Source organism: Lonchura striata, chromosome 5 (assembly GCF_046129695.1).
Source record: "Lonchura striata isolate bLonStr1 chromosome 5, bLonStr1.mat, whole genome shotgun sequence".
Lineage (NCBI taxonomy): Eukaryota > Metazoa > Chordata > Aves > Passeriformes > Estrildidae > Lonchura > Lonchura striata.
Genome location: NC_134607.1, coordinates 69954498 through 69979902, shown reverse-complemented (window position 1 = coordinate 69979902; position 25405 = coordinate 69954498). Strand labels below are relative to the sequence as shown.

Genomic DNA, 25405 nt, shown 5'->3' with positions numbered 1-25405 from the left:
GGCACACAGGAGCTTTGCAAACCGGTTTCTGGAGTGCTGCCTCCCAACACGGCAGGGTTTGGTTTGCATTGTTTATCCAAATCCTACACTAAAACCATCAGCAAGAACAATAGGGCAGGCACACAATGATCTCCTCCACTTTGGATTACTTCCATTGCTGCTATCTCAAAGGAATGCTTTTTAATTTAGTGAACTCACTCTTCAGTTAATCAAAGTCAACCAAGTTAATCAAATCAAGGAGGGCTGGGGCTTTTGTTTTCAAAGCACCTCTGGATGTACATATCCTCCTATGTGTAAACCCAAAATCTGGATAAAGCATTGTACTGAGTGAAGAACTAATTCATCTTTTAAAATGCTTAAAACTAGGGAAAAGTTTTGAGGATGGTGAAGCACTGGCACAGGTTGCCCAGGGAAGCTGTGGATATCCCACAGCTGAAATGTTCAAGGCCAGGTTGGGTGAGGCTTGGATCAACCTGGGATAGTGGAAGGTGTCCCTGCCCATGGCAGAGGGAGTTGGAATGAGATGATTTTTTGAAGGTCCTTTGCAGCCCAAACCATTCTGTGAGTCTAAGAAAAATCCCACTTTTTTGAAACTTGGGTTTTCTTTCTTTAAAAGCAGTTGATCCTATAGGTCAACTTGATGTCTTCCAAATCACAGGAACTCAGCAGAGCTTCCTTATCCAGCAGGGCAGAACTGCAGTGGGCTTTAACCTTCCCTCAGTTTCTCAGATTGGGAATTATACCTCCATCAAAAATTGAAGTCATCCATTCTCTTAGCAAGAGCTCAGAGAACACTCCAGTACAAGGATGTAATTTCTGCCTGTACCCTTCCCACAGGTTGCCCAGGACGAGTCTCTGAGATCTCTCAAAGAGTTAACTGGACAGAGCAGTGAAACAAATCACAGCTTTGGCTCAGCCCTCCTGTTTCCAGCCCTTCATGCCACTGTTTTCTTCACTCTTGACACTCTGCCCGAAGAACTCATTCTGCAGAGAACAGAGCGAACCAAACTACTCCAGGAATTGCAGTTATCACAGCAAACAGAGCCGTAGCCATGCTGTGAAATTCCAAAGTGACATGACAGGAGGTGCCTTATTCTAACCAAAGCTTCTGTTTACTTGGGTAACAGCGAAGGATCAGATGTAATAAGAGACACAAAATTATCCCAGGAGGCATTGGTTTAAAACCACTGATGGTGAGAGATGTTTTAAATATGGGCTTGAGGTATTGGACACTGGTCATTATAAATAACCTCTCAAATGTCTGGGTAGTGACACTTTGCATATTGAAAAGAGTCTGCAATGTTGATAGGAGCTATAACATTTGATATAAAAACCAGTAGAAACTAAGAGCATTATCAAAGGGAACATCATGTAATTCCTCTGACACACAATACTCACCGAGAGTCGTGAAATCCGAGCCAGACTTAAATAATGCTGAGGCAAGAAGCTGAAACTGCAGAAGAAGAGGTAAAGGGACAAAGAAAGAAAAAAGTGTTATTAACCACAAAGGCAAAAACCCCAAGGGATTCATAGAAGTACAAGTAGCTTTAGAGTTGCTGTGTTTTCTCTACACAATCCTCACAACTCCTGTGCCATACACATGAATAACAGCAGCAGGCACTTTCACAAGAGTACTACAATTTGTCACCTTGGCACAAGTTAGATGGTTTTTCCTAGAATTAGAGCAGCGTTGATGCAATGAAAGGTATTTGACTGAGAGCTCTAAAAATCTCATTTTTTTACATATAATTTTTTGCCTCTTTGGCAGAAGGTAGAGTCCCTTCCACACAGTAACATTCCCAGGGATTAACAAGGTATAGGCACAGCAGCCAGGGATTAACAAAAAACAGGGAAACTGCTGGAATGAGCATGAACTTCTTGAAACAGAGAAAGCTTTGCCCAGAGAAGCTGTGCATGCCCCAACCCTGGCAATGTTCAAAGCCAGATGGGACTGAACAACCTGATCTAATGGATGGCATCCCTGCCCATGGCAGGGGGTTTGGAACTCAGTGATCCTTTAACGTCCCATCCAACCCAAACCATTCTATGATTCTAACGACAACAACCTTTCGAACTGCCAGAGATCTCACATCACAAATTAAGGCATTATCTTCCTAACTAAAAATAAAATTTCTTTGTTTGGGAACATCAGGAGCATGAATAAAAACATTTTACTTAACACATTCATGGTTTTATTCTCCCTTCATGTTTCACTGATAGACAGTGACCACAGTGTCTTCTTCTGCCCCTGACTGCTGTTTCCAGGAACCCAAGGAACAGAAAAGCTTAGTGCTTTGTCATTCTCCTGCAAAGAAAGAGTTGATTCCCTAAAGCTTTGGAATTTTGTGTCTCCTGCCTGTGTGTCTTTTCAGCACAAAGCCCGAAGGAAAAGAAGAGAGGAAAAAACCAGAAGAGAAGCAAATATGTTCAGGGAAGGAGTGGAAAGAACAGCCAGGCATTACATATCCATCAGCTGAATTTCAATTTCAATAAAAAATGGGAACACAGACAATTTGTAGGCATGTAGGAGTGGAGAAGGTGATGAGTAGCAGCCAACATGAATTTGGCAACAACAAGTTGCAGTACATCAATCTGATTTCTCCTATGAGGCAGAAGGCCCTAGGGATGGGACTTGGCAACAGACCTTGTCCATTCTGACTTTCATAGGAATTCTAACACTTTCATATGATATTTAAGACACATTGTGATGGCATCACTCAGATTAAGCCAACAGGGAAAGGCAAACAGATCAAATATCTTTTCTGTGGGTGGCCATCAATGGTTTGACATCAAAATGGAGCCTTGAATCAGGAGTGATTCATCTGTGGCCCAGGGTCAGCATCACCCTGGGTTTTCAGTGGTAACCTGCTTGGCAGAACAGGGCAGGATCACCAGACCTTACACCACACTCTGACTGCCAGCAAGGAACAGCCAGCCTTCCAACTGTTTTTCCACTTAATCCAAATTATAATGATGGATTGAGGTGCATTTCGCCAGGGCCAAGTGCAAATCAACATAAACAGAAAAAATCAGCAATACAGAACAGGTGCAGAGCTCTGTGAAAATGCACTTAGGCGCTACAACAAATCGGTATCACTTTATTATAAAACTGAAAAATGCATGAAAAGGAGCAGAATCTTTAAATAAAATACTCTTGCTGTTAAAGGTTTTAAAGTCTCCTCTACAATAAGGAGCCCATTTTGGGATGCCCTGTATCACCTAGCAACACATGAGGAATACACTAGAAAAAAAAATTAAGTGTTCTGAAAAGCAAATTCTACAAAGAAAGCTCAAAGGAGTCAGGGTTGCAGAGAACGATGGTCAAGCACAAAACTGCCAGAAGTCACAGATGCAAAAGGCTGCTACAAAAAACAGATCTACAACCCAGTGCAAGAAGCTACAAAACGACTTCAGTAAGATCAGTTTCAATGTGACATCAAGGGAACAATTAGGCTAAAATAAGGACTGTAGTGTCTGGTAAGTCTGCATCCTTTGGGGAGGGTATGGTGAGAAAGACAGAGGACTGACAAACTGAGATGAGGGGGAAGGGGGTGTAAAGTGCCCTCCTGAGTGTAAGGCCTGGTCACACTAAATCACTGCAGTGCCACACGTGGATTCCACTGTGAGCCTCATTTGAGAGAGCAGCTTGGCTTCCCAGCAGCACCGTACTTAAACAGCTGCCCAGCATAAATAGCTCCAAAAGTTCCAATAAAACCCGTGGCTAAATCCGTGCAGCTTCTGAGAGCAAATGCCACGCTCTGGCCATCCTTCCCTCCCACACCACGACCGCAGGGGCTCGCTGCCAGCTGCCTGGTGGCACACCAAGCTGGGATAAAGCGGGTGCCACGTGCTCCCAGGGGTTCCCATGCTCCTGCAGCAACGCCCTGCTGGGAGCACAATGCCACACTGGGGCTCAGGTGCCCGACAAAGAGGCCAGATGAGCAGGGTCCAGCCAAGAACTCACTGAACTGAGACCAAAACCCTGCTGAAAATGGCCTCTGCCAAGTTTCCAGCCTCATCTGCACCAGGCATGATGGATTTTCACGGCTATGAGTTTCTTTGCAGCTTTGTGGGGAAGGAGGATCTTGTTCCCTCTTCCACTGATGGCACGGCACTTGAGTTAACCTTGAGGGCTGTTGTTTGGTTGGTTTGAAATTTAATTTGTATCAGCTCACACTTGAAAAGCACTTCCTGATGGAAAAGTCAAGCATGGGAATTAAGAACATCAATTAAGGACAGTGCTGAACCTAAGTTGGTTCATTCTGCACTTGAATTACAATCCCAAACCCTACAATGTTATCCCAAAGGATCCCCACTTTTTTTCCGAAGTGTGGGACAGTTACTGCTCACTCAATACCAGGTATCCTACATACCATTCCCAGTAGATATCCAGCGTACTATTTTCTTCACAAAGTTCAAGCTCTGCTCTAAAGAACAAATTAATTTCTTCATCAACTTTCTTATCATATTAATTGTTATTCTAACAGATGGCACTTCAAACTCTGATTAATTTTGGGTCTATTTGAAACTAACAGTATCTGATTTTTCAAAACATGTAGTGTTATGCCACAGCTTCTGAATTCACAGAAAAGCACGGCCCTCAAGCAAATCACACCTCAGATCTCCCCCATCAGGCACTAGAATGAAACATCCAATTAATGACCATCTAGGAAAAACAATTTGCTTAATATCACACAGCAACTCTGTTATGGAGGCAAGAGCAGAATTCAATTATCCAGCAGAAGCATCCAACTGCTTTAATCACAGCACCACCCATTTTCTTCTGACAATCCCTCTGGCTCACTGGCTTCATCCTTTCCAAATTAAGCCTGCACTCAAAAGACAGCAGTTCCCTTTGTTACACAATTAACTTCTCTCTCGGAGATCCAACCAACCTCCTGAACAGAGGCAGGGGCTCTTGGGAGATAAACAGATCTGGTTAACTAATGGAAGGTTATATACTATGTCTATTTTTATATATTTGCTGCACACCTCTGCCTTTGCACAAACAAAATGATTAAGAGGGAATGAGTAACTCCCATTTGGGATACCTGGCCAGTTGTATGAATCACAATTCCTCCTCCTCCTCTGCAATGCCTGTGTGTGAGTGCTCAGAACACAGCATAAACCAGTTCCTCAGCTTTGACCAGTTCTCTGGGGCTGGTGACTCCCAGCACAGGGTCAAAGAGGCAAAGAGAAGCTCAAACCCTTTGAGGACAGGGCTGTTGCTGAAATTGGGAAGGCTGAACGCTGTTTTTGTAAAGGCTCCTTGGCTCCAAAGCCTCTGCTCCTGCAGCACTTAGGCTCTGAGGCTTTACAAAGAATCACAGCAGGATGCAAAGAAGAGAAACAGGCTTTTCTTAGCTCCTTCTAGAACTATTTTTCCCATTTGGACTTCAATTTTCCCAGAAATACCAGTCTAATGCAGATTCAAACAATACTTCTGGGCCCTGCTGGCTTTATCTGTCAAATTTATTAAAGACAAGGTCTTAAGAATGGAAAGTATGAAGCAGCCTTGAACAGGGGCCTCCAGCCTCAGTCTTCAAGCAAGTCAAGCCTCAGATTGGCCTCCAGGTCCTTGCTCTTTCTCCTACCATGCTCCAAGAAAAACATACTGTGAGTTTTCCTTTTGCTTTGTATCTGTTTTACAACAATCATGGGATTAAGCTTCATCAGTTGTTAAATCTCCATGTACAAAATCATCCTGCTCTCCCATATTTGGAAAGCACTGGACATTTTTTTGTGTCATCTTGATTTCTACTGCAGCCCATTTAACAGCAGCAAAGCTCTGGGTATGATTACTGTAATGTTCAAGGAGCATCTTTAGCTTTTGTACATGAACTACTAATGTTTCTGTGCTTTAACAGCACCTCTTTTTCTCTAAGTACAAAATCTGGAATTCAATTTGATATTTATTTTGACCATCCTTTTATCTTTAAAAGCCTGCTGTTGTAATCTTTCACCAAATTCACATCTGTGTGTGGCAGAGAAGAACAGCCATGCCAGCAGAAAATTTTACACCAACAAATGACCCTTTCATACAACTTTTAATCTGTTAAATCACGGGCAAAATTCCCCATTTTCTAGAAATTTACCATCCTTTTCCTATAGTGTCAGGGCTATTAAGCCAGAGCCACTAAAAGATCCACTGATTTGGGAACACTGAACTGACTGAGGAGGTTTAAGTGATGTCAAGCAGAATCACAGTTAAAGACAGGATCTGCATTTGTGGGCAGAGAAGTTGCTGGCACACAGCCTGTGGCTACTAAACCAAGCACCCATGCAATACCTGTTACTTGCAGGCATCTATTTAATTTCAGAATAATAAAAAAAGGGGGGGGGAAATAGTCCTCTTAGCATCCCTAAAATTCACAGCAACAGAATGAAAAATCTTGGGGTATGTTCCTACTATCAATCATTCATGCTACTTTAAACAAAATCGGTTACTAAGGCCAAAGTAAGTTTCAAGAACAGTCTGTTTGTTTTCCTTGGCATCCAAATGCAAACAGCTGAACAGACTTGCCTAACTAAGTCAGAAGGAATTACTTCTATTACAAAGCAAGCAAGCCTCACGACAAGGGGAAATTCTGCTTGTAACGGTATATAACACCACCCAGATCTCCATCCATAAAACATTAAACCATACAGGCCAGTCTCCAGAATAACTGCATGAAGTTGGAGATGAAACTATTCAGCCTGGTCCTTCCCAAATTTAACAGTTGCCCTGGGAGGAGGGAAAACAGGCAGGAATGGATTTCCTAAAGTTCTAAGATGCCTTACAGCATTCAATGGCTGCAGAGCAAAATACATCTGTCACCTTTGCTATTAATTGAGATACAAATCAAATAAAGGCAGGGTATGGAGGTGTCTGGGCTGAGAGACACAATCAAACTGGTGCTTGAAATTCGATATGGAATCCAAAATGCCTGCGTCAGTCCTTTGGAAAGCACAGGAGCTATTTGAAGATGCAATGCCAAAGCAAAAAGCCAACTCGATGTGATAACCGGAAGGTAAATTGACGTCAACTGGAAATGCACCCAGTCAGTACCAGCCCAGCAGCTGGCTCTGTGCCACAGCCCTGGCAGATCTGGCCCACTGTAAAAAAAGCTTTGGAAGTTAAAGCTTTATGACCAGCACAATGAATAACAATTAAAAAAAAAACAAAACCAAAAACCAAAAAAACCCCCTGTCCAAAACCCAAACAAAAAAGCATCCCAGAAACTGTTAAATGATGTTTTGAGACTACTGGAATGGATGGAAGCTCTAATTCTGCTGAATGGTGTGTGCTGATCTGACAGCCCAGCACGACAGACAGAAGCTATTGGATTTTGTTTGGATCAGACATTAGGCCTGCAGAGAAAGAATCCACAATATATTCACTCAGCTGGACTGAGCTATGTAAGCTCATTCGCTGGATCATTAATGTTCAGAACACCAGTGTGCTCTCTAAAAAGGGGTAATTCTTTTTTTCAAACATTTAATTCTATTTCTACTGGTATGATACAGCTTGTACATTCCCCCAGAATCTCAGAGGAGACAATGCAGGCATGTAAACTCTCCATTCCTACAAGGTGGACAAGTTGAACACTGAGCTGGGAAAAGGAGAAGGAGGATATTAAAGGGTTTTCTGTGCCAGATGTGTCCAACATGCAGCTTCTGCAGCAGCTCCCTCGGTCTGTGGGCGAGAGGAGGCAGCAGGAACTAGGAGAAGAGCTTGCTCATCACACCACACATGTTTGCTGTTCAGGGAATAATAAAAAGGCCCAGCCAGCCATGAGATGCAAGATCTTCTTAGGAAAAACTGGCTGAGGAGAGACAGGCTACCAGCACACAGGTGTGACATGGAAAAAAAAGGAGATTGGAGAACACAGGACACATCTTATAGGAGTGGGAGGGAGCAGAAGGGAAAAAGAGATCATCAGGATGGGAACTGGTACTGTATGGGTTACTACAGGCTCAAACAGGAAGAAGAAACCTCAAATTCCAGGTTGAGTTTTGGACCCCTCACAAAAAGAAAGTCACTGAGGGGATGGAGTAAGTCCAGGGAGGGGAACTGAGCTGGGAAAGGGTCTGAGGCACCAGGAGAGGCTGAGGGAGCTGGAAATGGGCTCAGCCTGGAGAAAAGGAAGCTCAGGGGGGATCTTCTGGCTCTGAACAACTCCCTAACAGGAGGGGACAGCGGTTGGGGGCCACTCCCAAGTAGTAAAACACAGAACAAAAGGAAATGGCCTCAAATTCAGACTGGGTATAAGGAAAAATTCACCAGAAGGGTTGTTCAGCTCTGGCACAGGCTGCCTGGGGAAGAACAATCCCATCTCTGGAGGTATTTAAAAGCCACATAGATGTGGCAGCTGGGGACATGGCTTAGCAGTGGCCTTGGCAGTGCTGACGCAATGGTTGCACTTGACGACCTTAAAGGTCTTTTCCGACCTCAAAGACTCTGGAAGTGTTACCACACTGGGAAGATGGCACATATCAGAAAAAAAAAAAATCTCCTTTTCTATCTTAAGAAAAGCAGGATCATCTGTTGTCTTTCCTGTGCTTGAAATGTCTAGAAAGGATGTGAAACTACTTGATATGGAACAATTTGAACAAGAAACTATTTACAGAGAACAGGGAGTCACTTAAATATTTTGTTGAATCACATGTTTATAAATGCTGATTAGAATTTATGACAAATGTGATCACTTCCAAGATCCTGGTAAGAGTAAGCTTTTTTTCTAATTCTAACTCTAGAATTCCATCCTGTGCACACACAAGACTATTCTTATATTCTCCCCCAAGACCTTTCAGTGTCTGTATAATCTTTTCTTTAGCTAAAGTAGCAAGTTAAAGCCACCAGATTAAGAGATTTAATCCAGGGACTCAGAATGGAATAGAACTGCCCCTCCTCCTATGATGATTTTATAAAAGGAGCTGTTGAATCCTTTCCCAAGTCATTAAGGAAAGGAGACAGCAAGAACCCCAGACTTTTCCTTATCTACCCCATCAGGAGCTGAACGCTGGCACATCTCAGCTGGCTGCCCCAAATTCCATGTGGAAATTAATGCCAGAGTTAAATCAACCACCTTATCTGACACTTCTCACTATTTCTTTAATTGGTTTTGTAAAGTGACACGCACTGCAGTACTGGAATCAAAACAGGAAATAGGAACAAATTCCTGGAATAAATAAAGAACATGCCTACTGGATAATATTCAAAAGGCAAAGGAAATAAGATTTTAAGGGTAGCAAACAGTGCATACGTATAAACTACTTCCAGAAATATTGATCATCTTTAGAAAAGCTTTCCCTCTCCAGAGATGCTGAATATTGAGAAGCCTGAGCATGAGTAAGTTTCTACTCTCTTTCTACTGCACAACTACAGACTGGTGACATTTCAGAGCGTTTACATTTCAATTAAAGCTCCCAAAATACACACCACCACACTGGAATTAAAACAAAGGCTTAGTTTTCACTCTTAGGAGCACAAAAGCTATTTTATCTGGACCTGCAGTTGTTACATGACTGTTTCCAAAACAGTGTGGCTTAAGTGCAGAAAAATACGTGATACAGCAAAGTGTCTGGCACCTGCTGAGCTTTTACAAACTGAATAAAACCCAGATTTAAGAGGCCCAAAACTTTCAATGAGAATGCAGTTTAAATTTCTTTAGGACAAGGTTCATTGATCCTCACCTCCTTTGTCTCCTCAGGGTCCGAGTGATCCACAGTTACATATAAATCATTCTGCAGGTACTTCAGTGCACTAAGAGGGTCAGTCTGAGCTTTCTCTTCAAACCTGCAGAGAAGAGACAGAAAACCTGAGCACAGCCTTTTCCTTCAGCACTAAGTACTGTTGGTTCAACAGAGAGTAAAACCCATCTAACAAACCCAGTGTTTCCAAAGAAAACCACGTTAATGGCAGCTGAGCCTCATGGAATCAGGCTGAGCCTGAAGGAATTTCAGGCCAGACTGAAACATGGAAGAGGGCTTTTTGGGGTGTAAGGGAGTTAAAAGGGCCAAGTATTACATTCTTACTAAAAAGATTCAAAAGCATATGCACAGAAGCTTCTTGATATATAAATATAAAATCTTGAGTGCAGCTTGTTTTTCACAAATGAAGTAAGATGTGAGTAGCACCTCACAGATCAGACACAGGTAAGCTTTGAGCACTTCAGTCCCTGGGATATTAACATCCCACTGTTGGAAAGAGCACAGCTCCATAACAACCCTGTGCACCACCACCATTATCTCCTCATTTTCTTTTAATGAACAGGAACTGCAACTTCTGTGAGTTCCCTCAAGAAATGAACAGAGCCCTCAGGAAATTATTATTCTGGGCTCAGTGTACTCAGTGAGCAGAGCTGCTTCCCTGCAGCACTGAGTTGGTTGCTTATGCCTAGAAAGGATGGGGTTTAAAAATCATCCTTTTCCTCCTCTCACCTGCCCACTAAATTCAGCATCACACTGTTTGTCATCTTATCATATTGTTATTTTTTTATGTGGGTCATCTGCCTGGCTATTTATACCACAGTGGACATGTGTAGCCTGAATTTTGAAACTGCCAAAAGATGTCAGTGACTGAGCAGCACAGGGAGCACAAAGACCTTGTCTGTCACCTGATGCATCTGACAGTTTGGTCACAACACATGGTTTCAAACACTGCCATAGATTTTCTCAAATGACATCACCCTGGTCCAGAGAGATGAAGTGCTTTAAAGGAGTGGAGCCACTGCCACCTTGCTCTTTTCCACCTGCCCAGCCTGGCTGACTGGTACTGAACAAGTTCATAGGAAAAACAGGACCCCAGCTGATGGTTTGCTGTGGATGCAAAGCCAGTACCTGTTCTGATAACCAGATTTTGGGGGAGTGCAGGTAAAGGGCAGCCAGTGACTTCACAGCAATTCAGCTCCAGCCAGGCATCCATTCCACCATCCCTGGCTGCTCAGGTTTCACTCCCTCACACAGACCCCAAAAATGGGAGCACAGTGCACAAACCCCAAACTTCTACCATTTAACACACAGCAACATTTCCTCCAAGTGCAATTTAAGCAAGTTGAAACAAATAATTCAGAGCTGTCTCTGGAGGCTGCACAGCTGCATTTCCATACCACCACATCTGGGTTTAATAAGCCTCCCAGGTAACTGGGCAAGGCCTTTATTCATTCTTGTAAGTATTCACATCTACTGTGTGCTAATCTCAGTGTCTCACCCAGCCACAGTGGCTGTGAGTTGAGTACAGCAATTTGCTTGCTGCCACAGAAATAAAATACCATCAGGTATTTTAACCTGACCTTCTAACTCTTGGCAGAGCCTGATAACAATGTATTTTCCCCTAGAATGCAGGGAGAGCTATTTACTGCCTCCAAATGATTTGCTGGGTCCTGAAAGGCTCTCTCACTGCTGCAATTTCTTGACTAAGGCAACACCATAAGCTTGATTTTGAAAAGCTGTTGCCCTTAATAGCAAATACAAGGCAACTCTGAAGCATCCAGAGTGCAAGAAGCACTGCAGTGTAGCAGAATTCTGCCTAAGTGAGTTCTTTCAGGAGTTTCTGAATGAGAAACTCTGATGACCTCACCATGGTTGAGTCTCAGATGTGCAAAGGCATCCAGCCTCCAGACTTCATTAGCATCCTTGCAGGCTGTTACTATCTCCAAGCAGTGTTTCCAAAACATACTCCATTTCCTTGGGAGGTGACAGCACCAAAACACATGTTGATGAGCAGCAGAGTGAAAAGGGAATCTAAAAATTCCCCATGACTCCCCACACAATAAGCAGATTTTTCTAGTTTTAGAATAGCATGGGCAAAATGAATCGAGTTAATTTTGTAGTTTAGCCCTGGCCCACTGCTTTTTGTTAAAATAATTTTAAGAAATAGTCAAGAAACATGCAGAAGGTTTAGAAAGGACCTTGAAGAGCATCTAGTTCCATATAACCAACAAAATGACATTTCACAAAATGGTTTATGAGAGATTTGAGTCTTAGCAACTTAAAAAAAAAAAAAAGAAACACCTGTAGAAGGAAATTGCAAACCACCTTTGTTTCTATACCTGTGCTTTCTGATGAGGTATTTGCAGTGTCTTAGCAGGTATTCCTTTGAAGGTCGACAGAGCTTCAGAGACCAGAAATCATCTAATCTCATCTTTGGAGAGCAGGATTTACCAGGATTCCCTCCAAATAAGTAATGAACCTAAGGAAATGAGAGGCAGATCAAAAATTTGATTGTTTGTGTAAATCCACTGAACAAAGACAATTTACTATGTCAGCAGCTTTGCAGAGGTTTATTCTGGTGGGATAAACTCTGCCTTTTAGACAAGTTGCTTATTATCCATCTTATTATCGGCCTCACTTTGTCCCCGTAGAGATGAATTAAGTTCTCCTAAAAATTACATTTTAAGATAATGAAAGAGTTGTACTGTTAGAACAGCCTTTTAGCAGATACCTGAGATATTTATAAATGAACATCCAAAATTCATGCAAACTTTTTCTTTAGGAAAAGCCTATGAGAATGATAAGTCCTTGAGCAACTGGCAAAGTGAGTTGGAAGTCCTAAAGAAGTCCAAAGTAAAGTGACAGCAAGCCCAATCCAGCAAAATCTGAATGTAGAAAGAGGCAAATTTCCAGAAGAGTGGAAGTGTCACAAAAGGACTGTTTATTTCTTCACTACATTTTTCTACCCATCGTGTGGTAATTTCAGACCCCAGACTGTTGATATTAAACATGCTACAAAGGACCTTCAAATGCTGAAGTTTAACAAGTCCAACAGACTACCTTTCCCCACAGCTTTAAAAATAATCACTCAAAACAATGTATTCTGCATCCCACTGCTGTAGGCTCTCCTTATTTATATCAGAGGAGTTTAGAAAGGTCATTGGAACAGAGGTTTCTAAAAATAAGACTCTTCAAAACAAGCACATCAAACAGCTCCTCAGATAAAGCTGGGCAACTGTGATTTAGCAACCTTCAGAGTAACTCAGAAAACACTACTCAGTCTCATGATGCCTTACACTTAGAAGTAAAGGCAGAACAGTATTTACTTATTTACTGTATCATCACAGTGAAGACAACAAGCAATGCAACTTCTCCATTCAGAATCTGCACCCATTCATTCCTCCTTAAAATCCCTCAAATCTTGGGCTAGCTGAGTTTCCCGAATTTGATTAATATCCCAAAAAATGCAAGACTAAAATATGTTTTCTTTAACTCAGACTGTTTCAGACTAGGGCAAATTTTTAGAAAAATGCATGAAAAGATCAGTAAACGTGCCACAGTAATTTACATTCATGAGTTAATGAATTTATGAACCTAATCGGTGGGTTTGTGCTTTACTGGTTAATATGTACAAAGCCCTAAGTTCACTGAGCTGTCATATACACTAAAGCACATGTTGTGTCTATTTAAGGATGAAAGTGTCCATTGGAGGCTGACAGTGCTAAAGAATGACAATTGTTTCTGACATGCAGGGCAAAGTCAGGCACCTCTGGTTCAGATTCTTAACTGTGATTAGTTCACTCAAACACATCTTTTCCTAGAAATTTTGGTAACTATCTGTTCTTATTTATTCACCAACAGGTTGAGATTAAATCCCTGATGATAATGAATGAAGCTTCGTGTGTTCTGAAGTGTGAGAACAGATCTCATGTTTACTTCATAATGACATTAAAAGTAGTTTAGCACCCTATTTCAAAATATGGGAAGTGAAAGTTATTCACCATATTAATCCAAACATTCAAGAAGTATATTTACTGTACCATCTTTAAGGAAATAGCTGCATTATCAGAGCAAAAAGACTTAAAAAAAAAAAAAAAATCACTTCATACCTTGTGCAACTCATCGTACACCAGCTGATGGGCAAACCTTGGGCAGGGCTCCTCTTCCTGAAGGCTTTTACCTGGATTCTCTTTTGCTGCTTGGTCATTCTTATAGACACAAGACCTGAAATCCAAAGCAGTAAAGAAATATTAGTTATACCTACTAATATAAGGAAGCACGAAAAGCTCCTGAAAGTCTGGAAGGTACAAATGATGTAAAACAGCGAAGATTTTCTTACTTCTCTTTATGTTGTCCTCCATTATCCCATCCCATTCTTAGCTCTACAAAGAACCCAGCCAACAATCACAGGTCATCTTGGCTGAAAACAGTCCTCAAGCACAAGACAAACAGGAAAAATTCTGAAAAATTATTTGACATGAGCCTTGGGGGAATCTCTTCAGATGTTACATTATTTGCCTACAGAACTGTCAGCATGAAGTATTCTTTTATTATGGAAGAAAATATCTTGGACCCAGTAGAACTTCAGACCACAGATTCTAGCAGAGGTGGTATTTCAGTCAGTGATTTCCAAGCAGACTTAAGTCATAACTGAGAAATCACTTTTGAAAAACAACACTCACACTTTTTGAAGTGATTGACCCCACTTTAAAAGAGGCCTTGAACACAAAATCTCTGTCAGGTCTGGAAAAGAACAGTGGCAATGAGCTACTAAATACAAAACCAGGAGATATTTTCTCAGAATATCCCATCTGGCACGGAGACTTTCCATCACCATTCACTCGCACCAGTTTCAGTTTCTAAGAACTAGAGCCATGTACACTGCTATTAACTTACACTGGACTGAATTTGCTGCACTGAATCCTGGCCTTGAACCCTTTGTACAGGAAAAGCCTTTTTTAACTGCTCACTTCCCTTCATCCCCTCCACCTGGTTCCAATAAAGATGTTCACATGATTTCTCTCCCTCATTTGGATTATTGCCATTATTACCTCTAAAGACAATGGGAAAAAGAGGTGACTAAAGGGAACTCAGCTGTCTTTCACAACTTTCAACAATTTCAGGGTTAATAGAGGTTACAGAGTTGCCTTATGGAGACAGGATTGCTTTCTAAATAAAGTCAGTGTGGAAGTCAGAACTTAGGACTTACCAGCTGTTCCTCACAATGTCATAAATCCAGAAGGAATTCCTCACGTTCTCTTCCCGTTTCTCCTTGTCTTTACTGAGCCCTGACAAGACGTGGATTTCATTCAGTTCGGGATCAATGGTGGCCCTTTGAGTGAAACCTGTCATTGGAACTGGGAAAAGAAAATAAAAGTTACACGCTGTAAACAATAGAGGATGCAGGAAGGGATCCAGACATCAGGCAAATGAGTTTTCTTCCCCTTGCAATTCAGCAGATCACCATGCAGAGGCCAACTTCTTCCCTGTTAAAGCCAAGTCCAATGAAAATTCTTTTCTTCTCTTCCTATCACTGACTCTTGGAAGGAAAAACAAACCATTGTGAGAGCTGCTGTTTCCTAGGAAAAGATATGGAAAGAGCTTTTTGGGAGATGACTAGCTCAAAAATGAGGATTAGCTGCCTAATATAGAGCTGAATGACCAGATGACCCTTACAAATATGAATGGAGTGATTCTGTTATTATCTCATCTGTAAAAGGAAGCATTGATTCCAGAAAGCTTAATTGCAAAAGCTGGGAAACTCCAAAAAATTCAAGATGACCTCTTAAGCCTATAGCTCACAACCCTGCAGGACAAAGATATCAAAGAAGCTTTTTGTATTTTCTAAATAGATGTGACATAATTACCAAACTATTCTTCTGTCCCACCTTCAGATTTAGAAATATGGTGAAATCATGCGTATTCCAATAGTTTTCACCATAATTCCCTGAAAAAAGGTCAGCAAATTTGTTTGGCAGCCCTTTTTGTTTGTTGTGTAATTCCCCATTTCCTGTTTCCCTAGGCAACCATCCTTCCAAAATGTATTTGTGAAGGGCACGTGATCTTTGTTTACAGATCCTGTTTGTCTCCTTTCTCTTTCTGGGTCAGTTTACAAAGGCTGGTAAAGGTTCCTGGCTTTCGGTCAAGATTTTGGCATGAAAAATTCTCAGAACTCTTGTATTTTGCAAAATCTTCCTTGCAATTAACTGAATTGCCCCCACGGCCTAGAAAAGGAGCCCTACATTAATAAATCATTTAATATTGCCGTTGGGGAATACACAAAATGGTATTTTGGAAACCCATTCTGTAACTGGTTTCATTCTCATGCGTCACTCTTTGTTTGTTAGGCCAGGAAGGCAATGAAGAAATTAAAAAATTCTGAGTAGAATTTGGTTCTCTACAATTTTAGCCTCTACTGAAGAATTTAGCAACACCACAAAACCAAAGCATTTCTTAAAAAAAACCCATAATGTTGAATTCTTATGTAAATTTAAACAGAAACTGGAATATATTTAGATAACTCAATTTCAGACTACCTTTGACAAAATCCTTCCTTATGATTTTACAGGAGGAAGAGGCTTTGGAGCCCTCATCAGCATAAACCTGTCTAGTTTGACCTCCAATTTTGCCATAAAGTTTTAAAGGAAAATTAATCCAGTTTATAAGCAAACAGATGATAGAACAGAGAAAAAATTAAGGGAATAACACTGACTCAACAATGGCTACACACTTTGTTTTACCTGCAAACCACAAGAACTTCGTTTTTAAATAAGGCAAATGAGGACTGTGAAAGTCATCCCATAAGGAAATTCAGAACAGGAAGATGACTGTAGACTAAAAACTGCTAATTTTTGAAACATATCATGCAATATGTTTGCTTGCATAGTCAGGGACTAAGTTTCTGACCCAAAAGGATTAAATTCAAGGCCTGCTTGAGACATTTCTGGCAGGAGAGCCATCTAAATTTGATCAGCAATGCTAATGCACATGGAAAATGTCTTTGCAACCCTATCTGCTGCTTTGAACATTTGAGACCAAGCCGGGAATATTAAAAAAAAAAAAAAAAACCCCTGTGCAAATCTTCAGAGCACTAATACCTCATTGAAATGAAAATTATTATAATCATGAGGAACATAGCTGCTCTCTTACCATTGATACTCAAAGCATCTGAAACTCATCTATGGAAGTCCCATCCCTCCTTCTGAAATGTTGTTAAATAAATTAATTTTGTATCTCATTTATGCTCGATTTCCCGAAGCTGAAATTATTATTTAAATAATGAAGGAGGGAAAAGCTGCCAAAGTTCAGCACTGGTGGTTTTTTCCTCTTGATATTAAGAATAGAATTCATCTGCAGCAACTGCAATCAAACCAAGATTCAAGTCAAGTAATTTCTGGTTTCCCTCAGCTGTAAATCAATCTCTTCTTGAAACAGTTTGAAATGCAGAAAGCCTAGAAAAGTATGAGAAATATAAATCCCCACATTTACTTAGGGCTGGAGACAAGGAGTAACTTACATCAACTCTGTGACCTATCTAAGCAACTGGGTAGAAACTGTATTTAAACAGTGCCTTAGGCAAGAAAGAGTTGACATCTGGTCTTTTACAGGGGAGGACAAAATGATAAAGTTGGATGCAGTGTCATTAAAAAAAACCTCGTAACACAAATTTGATACACAAGTCCCTGAAAATATACAGACAGTAAGACAAGATACTACGCAGTGAGTAGGAAAAGCTGTGATGTTTTAAACCCAACAGAAACATCAAAAATATGTTTTCAAAGGAAATCTGATCCTTGTTAGAGCAAAAGGGCTCCATAAAAACCTCAGGACTGAAATACTTCCACTAGGGGGTAAGAGAGGTTCATCATCTGCAAGTGCAGCAGACTGGCAGGAAATGTTGGACAGAATTCAAACGAGAATGGTCGGAGTAGCAGAGAGGGACATGGAAAAATACTTGTGACATTTAGGTAACAAAATGTACACTGGGAAGGAAATCTAATTGTGCATGGGTAACAAAATTGAACCTGTAAACACGGGTCTATAATACTGACAATAACTGATTGCTTAGAATATAATTTTTTAAATTTTAGAACTTGGGAGAAAAAAGTCAAATAAGAAGGGGTGAGAACCAGAGCACTTCCAGATCTGTTATTTACAATGTACTAGATCCAAGGGGTGAATGAAGTGGTAAGAAAGGCTCCATGCAAGTTCCCTCACTTGTGCTTCTTCACAGAGATGTAAAATCAGCTTTGGAGCAAATCCCTACCAATTCCACACCTTTCAGGGCACCTCTTTGGTCAGCTGTGGGCAGCCAGCTCCAAGGACAAAGAAGGGTTGAGGACTTAGCCCTGGATGTTTTGAATACTGGCCTGTGGCTACGTGGTATTAACTTTCCTCCTATGACAACACATCTCTTATTGAAGAGGAAAAGCTGTATAGAGAAATCACTGAACACAACACCATCCCAAAAAGTCTACAAGATGATGAATGATTTTCCAGTGCTACTGAATGTTTTCTTCCCCCTTAATCTCATTAACCAACCTAGGGCAGAAAGGCAGTATCTACCTGAAAATATGAAGTCTGAATCCTAGCTCAGGAACTTAGTATTTTCATTCATTTTTACACAGTAAAAATGAAAAGGTTGTGGCCTCAGTATTTAAATACAGTATTCATCCACACAGGCCTGGAGTTTTCAGCCAAGCAATAATTCCTGAGCAAGCTCCGAGGAGGTGCTGTGGAGCTCTATACAGTGTAATTTCCATTTAAATACAACACATGGGAAAAGCTTTTCTCTGAAAGTGACACCTAATCATGGAACAGCCACGTTCCCACTACCACAGTCCCTGCTTACAGGAGTTTATGGGATCATAGTGATCATTTCAGCCAGTGGAGTATTTTTTGGCTTGTGTGTGCAAACAGCTACAGTTGTTTCAAGCACAACCTTGGCTGCTGCCGATACCAAAGCAAGGAAACAGCTTTTACACAGAGACAGAGCTTGCAAAGCAGGAAATTTAAATGCATGGAATTCTAGGGTGGTTTGGGTTGGAAGAGACCTTAAAGGTCATCCAGTCTCACCCCCTGCCACAGGCAGGGACACATTTCTCTACCCCAGGATGCTCCAAGTCCTGTCCAACCTGGCCTTGGACATTTCCAGGGATCCAGGGGTAGCCCCTGCCCTCTGTGCAGCCTGAAGTCAAGTTTATGGTTACACAGATGTGGTTCTTGTAGTACTGGACAGCATTTTGGAAATAAAATCTCATCTCTTACATTTGAGGGGATACTACGGCAAGTTTTTCAATGTGCTTTGAAACACAGCAATGGCCAAGCCATTCTATAAATTTATAGTCTACAGACCATGCCTGAAGAATTCATGAAGGATAAATAAGGGAAGCAAGTTCACTGACAGGGTTTTAGTGCCACCTGAGTTATAAAACCCTCAAAACACGTGACTGCCTGTCCCACTGCAAGCAGTTTGCAAGTATCCTCACTCCTTGTGATGCCTCATGATAACAAAATTGAGAGAAAACTTCATCACATGAATTCTGCTGCTCACCAGAACCTGGCACCTCCCAGTGGGTTAATTTTTAAAAAGTGGTAGGTCTGCAAATTATTCCACACCACTCCTTGTAGTTCCTACAAAGTGGAAGCAGCACCTCCCCCCAACTTTAATGGAGCAAGTTGTGGTGAATGATAGCACCAGGGCAGCTGTTGACACAGCAAGATAATGATTATCCTCTTGGATTTTTCCTGATGAGACTGCATCTGGCAGTCTGCCACAGAGCAGCTAAGGAGACCATCTGAACAGTTTGGTTGTCTTGTTGACAAAGCAACAATCCAATGTCCAACGCTCAGCTCTCTCTGAGATTTTGGTAAAAAACAATCAGTCAGTAAATCTGAATGGAATTCTAAGCTATGGCAGTGCTGCAAGGTATCTCTAGGATCTGGTGCCTGTTCCCCTCTGCACCTTCACAGGTAGAGGAAAGGATTTGAGGATTAGTTTTGAGAAGCACCTCACAAGATAAAGCACATAAGGTCCCTCACAAAACAAAACGCTTCCATGGCAATGGATGTGCTGGCCATTGCAAGACCTTACCTGAACACAGGCACAACATGCCAGGTGTCACTAGGAGGTGATGAAAACGGGACATTGAGACTGCCTGTCTGAGCTGGATCCCAACCATGCTGAGCCAGCTGTACTATCTTTTTTGATTCATGTTTTTCTGACTTTGCCTTGTTTCCTGGGCTGGGCTGTGTCGCCTCTGTCCGTGGTACTTAACCATGAAATTCCCCATCCATCAGGTGCACAGTTCTGTATATGAAATAAGCACCTCCTGCCCAACAACGGCCCTGGGAGCTTCACAGGTAGCTTAAAAATAAGGCTTAGCTTTAAAATCTGTAGGCTGCCCTTAAGAACCACTTCACCACTACAATGAGCCACAAGAACTTTTAAGGCTTGCTCCCATTTGACTTTGGAAGGTACTTGATGCCAAGGGATGCAAGATGCTCTGCACATCCTGCTGCCAAAGGAATTCTCCCTCTGAGCAGGAGCTCTGACACACCCTCTGAGTCAGGGCCAGAGGGGATTATCACAGAAACCTCAACCACAAATGTTACCACGAGCTCCCTCAGAGCTGAAATGACTGCCCACGATTAGTCATGGGACTAAGGGACTCAGGAAAGCTCCCAGTCCAGCCCTTAGGGACACCCGGGACTGGTGGCATCTCCAGATCACCTGTATGCTTTAGATATACACCATTTTTGTTTGCTGGGAGGGAATTTTGTTGCTTGAGTGTTGTTTATGTGCTTTTTAAAGCAATTAAAATATAAAATTGCTCTAGAAGTGTGTCCATCAACATAAACATTTCTGCCTCACCTCCAAACAAAAACTCTTCTCAACCATACTAGAACACCTCTAATTTGCACCTCTGTTGTCTTCCTTCACATCCAACACATCCCCACAGCTGCATATCTAAATTTGTTAGAATTATGTATTTTACTTAAGTGATATTTATCACCCATCATTCCCAAACACATCAGCCATCCAAGGAGCTGGTCACAGGATCAACATCAGAAGCACAAACAAAAGGAAAGAAATGCTGAACAGCACAAATAACTCAGAAGATGAGAGCAGCAAAATCAACATATCATTACCATGCTTTTATAGCATTGCAATAACTCTGTGTTACTGATAATCCTTATTATCCATTTGACTATTTTTTTAAAAAAATCTCCCTATTCCACAAGATATTTAAACAAATGCACAATTATGTTCTTTTAGAAAGGGTAAAAATCAAAATAGCTCCACTAAGAATAGAACTGAATGCCACATGCGAGCCAGGAACAAAATGTAATCATGGGACTTTATAGGAACATCTAGGTCAGGCATCCTCAACTTGACTCATCACACTGAGCAGCTTAAAACTTCACAGCGACCAGGCAGGCAATCACTTTGTTCAGACAGATCAAAATGGTGTATCACTACCTAACAAGAGCACAATAAAGACTTGCTTTTTTGGGGTGAAAATAGTGCTGTCAACATTTGCTGTCTGAATGTAATAAGCATTTTGTTCTCTTCCTGTTAAAATGCAAATTATCCCAGCGTTTGCTTTCAAAAGCAATGGAAACGTTCAAATCTCTTTGTTTACTTTCCACACACAGGAGAACAGTAAACCAAAAAAAATCTACTTGTGAATTATTTCCAGTGAGTCATTTTCTTATTAGAAAAAGTATAAAACCTTCTATTCATCACTTCAGGGCCTGTGGGAATGGGGAGAAGGGCTAAAAATTTACTTAATTTCTCACTTAATTCACTGAACGTTGAAGTAAATGTATGAAAAGCAGAGCTCAGTGTCCTGAGAAACTCGGGATCTTTAAATCTGAAGTAGACAAAGGTGTCAGCTTAAAACCACGTATTTTCAAGCTTCTGGCTATGAAGACATGTAGCTTGAAAAGATCAAAATGGCAGAATGTTGCTAATTTCCTGGAGAAAAAAAAAAGATCTATTCTTTAAAAGCTCTAAGGGCAACAAAGGGAGTGTGGGTGTTACAGAGCAGCATCAGGCAACGTGCACCTGAATAAAGGAGACTGTCAACAATATGAGCTGGTTCTTTCTTGGAAGCACTGGAGTAAATAAATGACTCCAGAGAATTACAGCTTGGGTACTTTTCTTCCTTATTGGCATAACTAAATTAATGAGCAAACAATAACCCGTCACCACCAATAACTGACTTTAGAATTTCAGTAAAATTACTTGCTAAAAGTTAAGCCTGATCAAAATGAGGAAGGCAGCCTAAATTCAAGATTAATTACCTTCCTGGGATTTTTAGTAACTGGAAGAAGAGAAGACTGGGATTGAATATACAAAACATGAGAAATACTCACAACTTCTGTCCCATAATGGCACACAGTGCAACTCAAATTTCAAATTTTGACTGGCAGGATGAAGATCAGGGTATTTGTAACAGGAAAATGATGTGCTTATACATGCAGAAAGGCTTTTCGGGAAGAAAGGAACATTTTTCTCTGTCATTTGAGGAGAAAAGGCATGAAATCAGTTCTTTATGGTTATGTTACAGGCCTTCTGGGTGTTTTTAAAGACTTCTGTCATACAGAACTCACACAGGATATGTAGCTCCAGTGCTAGAAATCACATAGAACTGAAGCTCTGCTCCCTCCTCTTCCTTTTTTTTTTTTTTTTCCCCCTTTTCTGGTATTTATTACAAATATAACAGGACAACAGCTTGGTGTCATCTTTCTGGTGAAAATAACTTCTGTCCCTCTATTCCAATTCTCTGCCTCTGAGCACCATACCTGTGGCAATTTTCACTTAGTGAAAACCAGAAACTTTCTCCTTTCCAGGCTTAAAGACTTTTTTTTTCAGTTTTTTTGTCTTCACTAGAGTTTCCAGAAGAGGTATTAGTTCTTATTTTGCTGCTGTTTTTTTTTTTTTTTCTTTCTTTTGAGGTGCTATGTGGTTTCATGCATCAATTATTTGTATTGTGCTCAAGATGGAGGGTGTCAAATGACAGAAAGGACAGAAGAGCCAGCATAAATTTAATCTGTGTAGTGTGGAGTTCACCTGGGTATGGAGGGCTAGTTAAGGATGCCAACCTGATCCCACAAGTTGAACCTGGCTTTTCACCTCCATATTTCACCTTTTACAATATTTCACCATTCTCATGAGTATATTTCTCATTTGTACCAAGGGAATGAAATGATTATGCAGTTATCCTCTTACCCATCCCTGAATCTTTTTTCGTGCCATCTGAGATAATGTCCACGTGGTCACTGTCCACATCGTAACTGAAGAAGTCGTTCAAATAGGTCTTTGATCTCTGGCCACCAAATACATATAAACAGCGATTTTTCTGGAAAAGAGAGGGGGAAAACAAAGTCTATACAAGTTCATGACAGTATGTTGGTCAACTGTGATCATTAACAGCAGTATTTATCATAGAATCATAAGTGGTTTGGGTGGGAAGGGATATTAAAGCCCATCCCCTTCCACTATCCCAGGCTGCTCCAAGTCCTATCCAACACCTCCAGGGATCCAGGGGCAGCCATTAATGAATCAAAGAGGAACAGAGATGTCTCTTCTAAGTTTAACATCATTGTGCCCAGGTAACTGATGCAGCCCTGCCTCATCCAGCTTTGACTTCAGAACATTAAAGCAGCAGCTCATATGTCAAGTTTATTATTAAAGAATTAACAGGACCTGTCTCTAAAGTCTATCATAAAATCACTGTTAAAAACACAACAGGAACAAAAGACAGACTGTAGGAGAAACCATCCAAGTACCAGCACATTACTAAATTCAGTACAGGCAAATGGCAAGGAGCAAGCCAAGAATAACAGGTTTATTGCTTCTTTCAAGTCTGCCAAGTGGAAAGTCCGTAAGAAGCAGATTATTTTTCTTTCAAATGGTTGAGAAAACAGAAAAGGACTTAAACTTCCATGACTTGTGCTTACAGAAACCAGTATTCTTACACCTACCACAGACACCTATTCGAAAGATCCTCAAGTCTTCGTGCAGAGTTTTGTAGGGAAGTATGTTTTTCTACCATATTTTGAAGAAGCATTCAAAACAAAAATAAAACTAAAAGCTCAGAAAGTTCAGTATTCACTGGAAAAATTCTGATCTTTCATTGGAAAGGACAGGGCAAAAGATCAGCAATTTCTTCAAATTGCTGAGTTTTGAGTTGCTGGTATCAGTAAATATTTAAATGTCACAACCTTAATTTTAATTCCCTTTAGTTCTCTTAAATAGACATATGGTTGATGAACACAACTGGAGAGGCAATGTAAGGTGGTTTTTAATACCCAACATAGAGTACAATGCTATATACACCTCTCCCCCACCCTTCTCCTTCTCCATGAGGCTCTAGATGAAGTGTCCATAATCCCAGCTGTTTACAGCTGTTTGCAGCTGCTCAGGACAACAAAGAGCAGCTGGATGCTTCAGCACCAAAGGCTCTGAGGCCTGTGCAACTCAATGCACACCCATTAAGTCCCATACCAGTAACAGCACAGAGTATCTACCAGACCAGAAGCTTCGAAATTGCTCTACTAATTTTAAAATAATATATTTTTAGGTCAAAATGAACCACAGCCTTTGGTTCTATTTACAGTTATGATATTAAAATCAACTCTTTAAAATTCACCTTGATTTTTACTTAAAATTTTATTCAGTTGGAGTCATGAAGGCTCTGAAACTTGAACTAGCACCTCCTGCACTTACCAAAGCAGCATCAGAATGTCAGCAAACATTGAATTAACTGAGACAACACATCGCTCAGGAGATTAAAGAGCTCAAAATTCGCAAGAAATACCAAAACCAGATGTTCCCCTTAGAGTCAGACATCATAAATCAAAGTAGGGTGTGGATACTTACAGAATGGAACAACATGCAGTGCCCTATCCGGGACTGGATATCCTCGGGTCCGGCGTTGCAGGAATCCTCCCTCAGAAGTTTCCACGTCTGGCACTGGCAGTCGAAAGCAAACAAGCCACTGAACTGGGGCTCACTGGCTCTGCTGTCATCCACACTGCCATTGCAGGTCAGGATTCGGCCTCCAAAGGTGTAGATCATGTGTTTTTCAGAATCCATGCACATCTGCAGAAGCAGAGAATCTTTTAAGCTGTCAGAGTAAGACCTGGACACTCTGAGATCTAACACTGAACACCCCACTCCTGCAAGCAATGCCCACTAAGCTAAGACAGCGCTCTGCACATCACCTGAGTCTCCAACAAACAGAAAAGGACACAAATCTTCATGGTTGTCAGGTTTTAATCTCATGAAAGAAATTTAAAACACAAGTCTAATTTCTATATGCCACTTAATATGCAAAAGAAAAGACTAAATGTACCCTTCATCAACTAAAAAACTTGCTGATTTCAGGGGAAAGTACTTGAGAGTTTTTCACAAAGATTCACAGGGTTCTTTTCCATGGATCCATAGATTCAAAAGATACATGGGGATATTTTCAAGCTACATTCTTATAGCCAGAGTTAACCTTTGGCAATGGTTGTGCAAAGGAGAAATACGAAATCACTGCTAATTCACTGCCCACCAATCAACTGATGCAAAAATCCATCTGTGATTTCTTACCGAGATTCCACCCCCAGCACACCTTTACTGTTACCCCCATTACTGGAACACAGAGTGGGGGTTTAACCCGGCCAAAGATTCCTCCTGGGACTGCAGCAGAAATAT

The 25405-nt window shown here is 41.1% G+C and overlaps 1 protein-coding gene across 1 annotated transcript in view; it reads right to left on the bottom strand.

The window, feature by feature from the left end:
* MKLN1 (muskelin 1) overlaps positions 1-25405 on the bottom strand; it is a 101641-nt gene that overhangs the window by 9443 nt on the left and 66793 nt on the right. Inside the window, exons 11-17 of the mRNA XM_021530924.2 lie at positions 24584-24805; positions 22931-23060; positions 14903-15050; positions 13803-13917; positions 12033-12172; positions 9676-9778; positions 1399-1453 (exon numbers count right to left, since the gene is read on the bottom strand). Coding sequence (XP_021386599.1) covers positions 1399-1453; positions 9676-9778; positions 12033-12172; positions 13803-13917; positions 14903-15050; positions 22931-23060; positions 24584-24805 — 913 coding nt within the window. The remainder of the gene's footprint in view (positions 1-1398; positions 1454-9675; positions 9779-12032; positions 12173-13802; positions 13918-14902; positions 15051-22930; positions 23061-24583; positions 24806-25405) is intronic.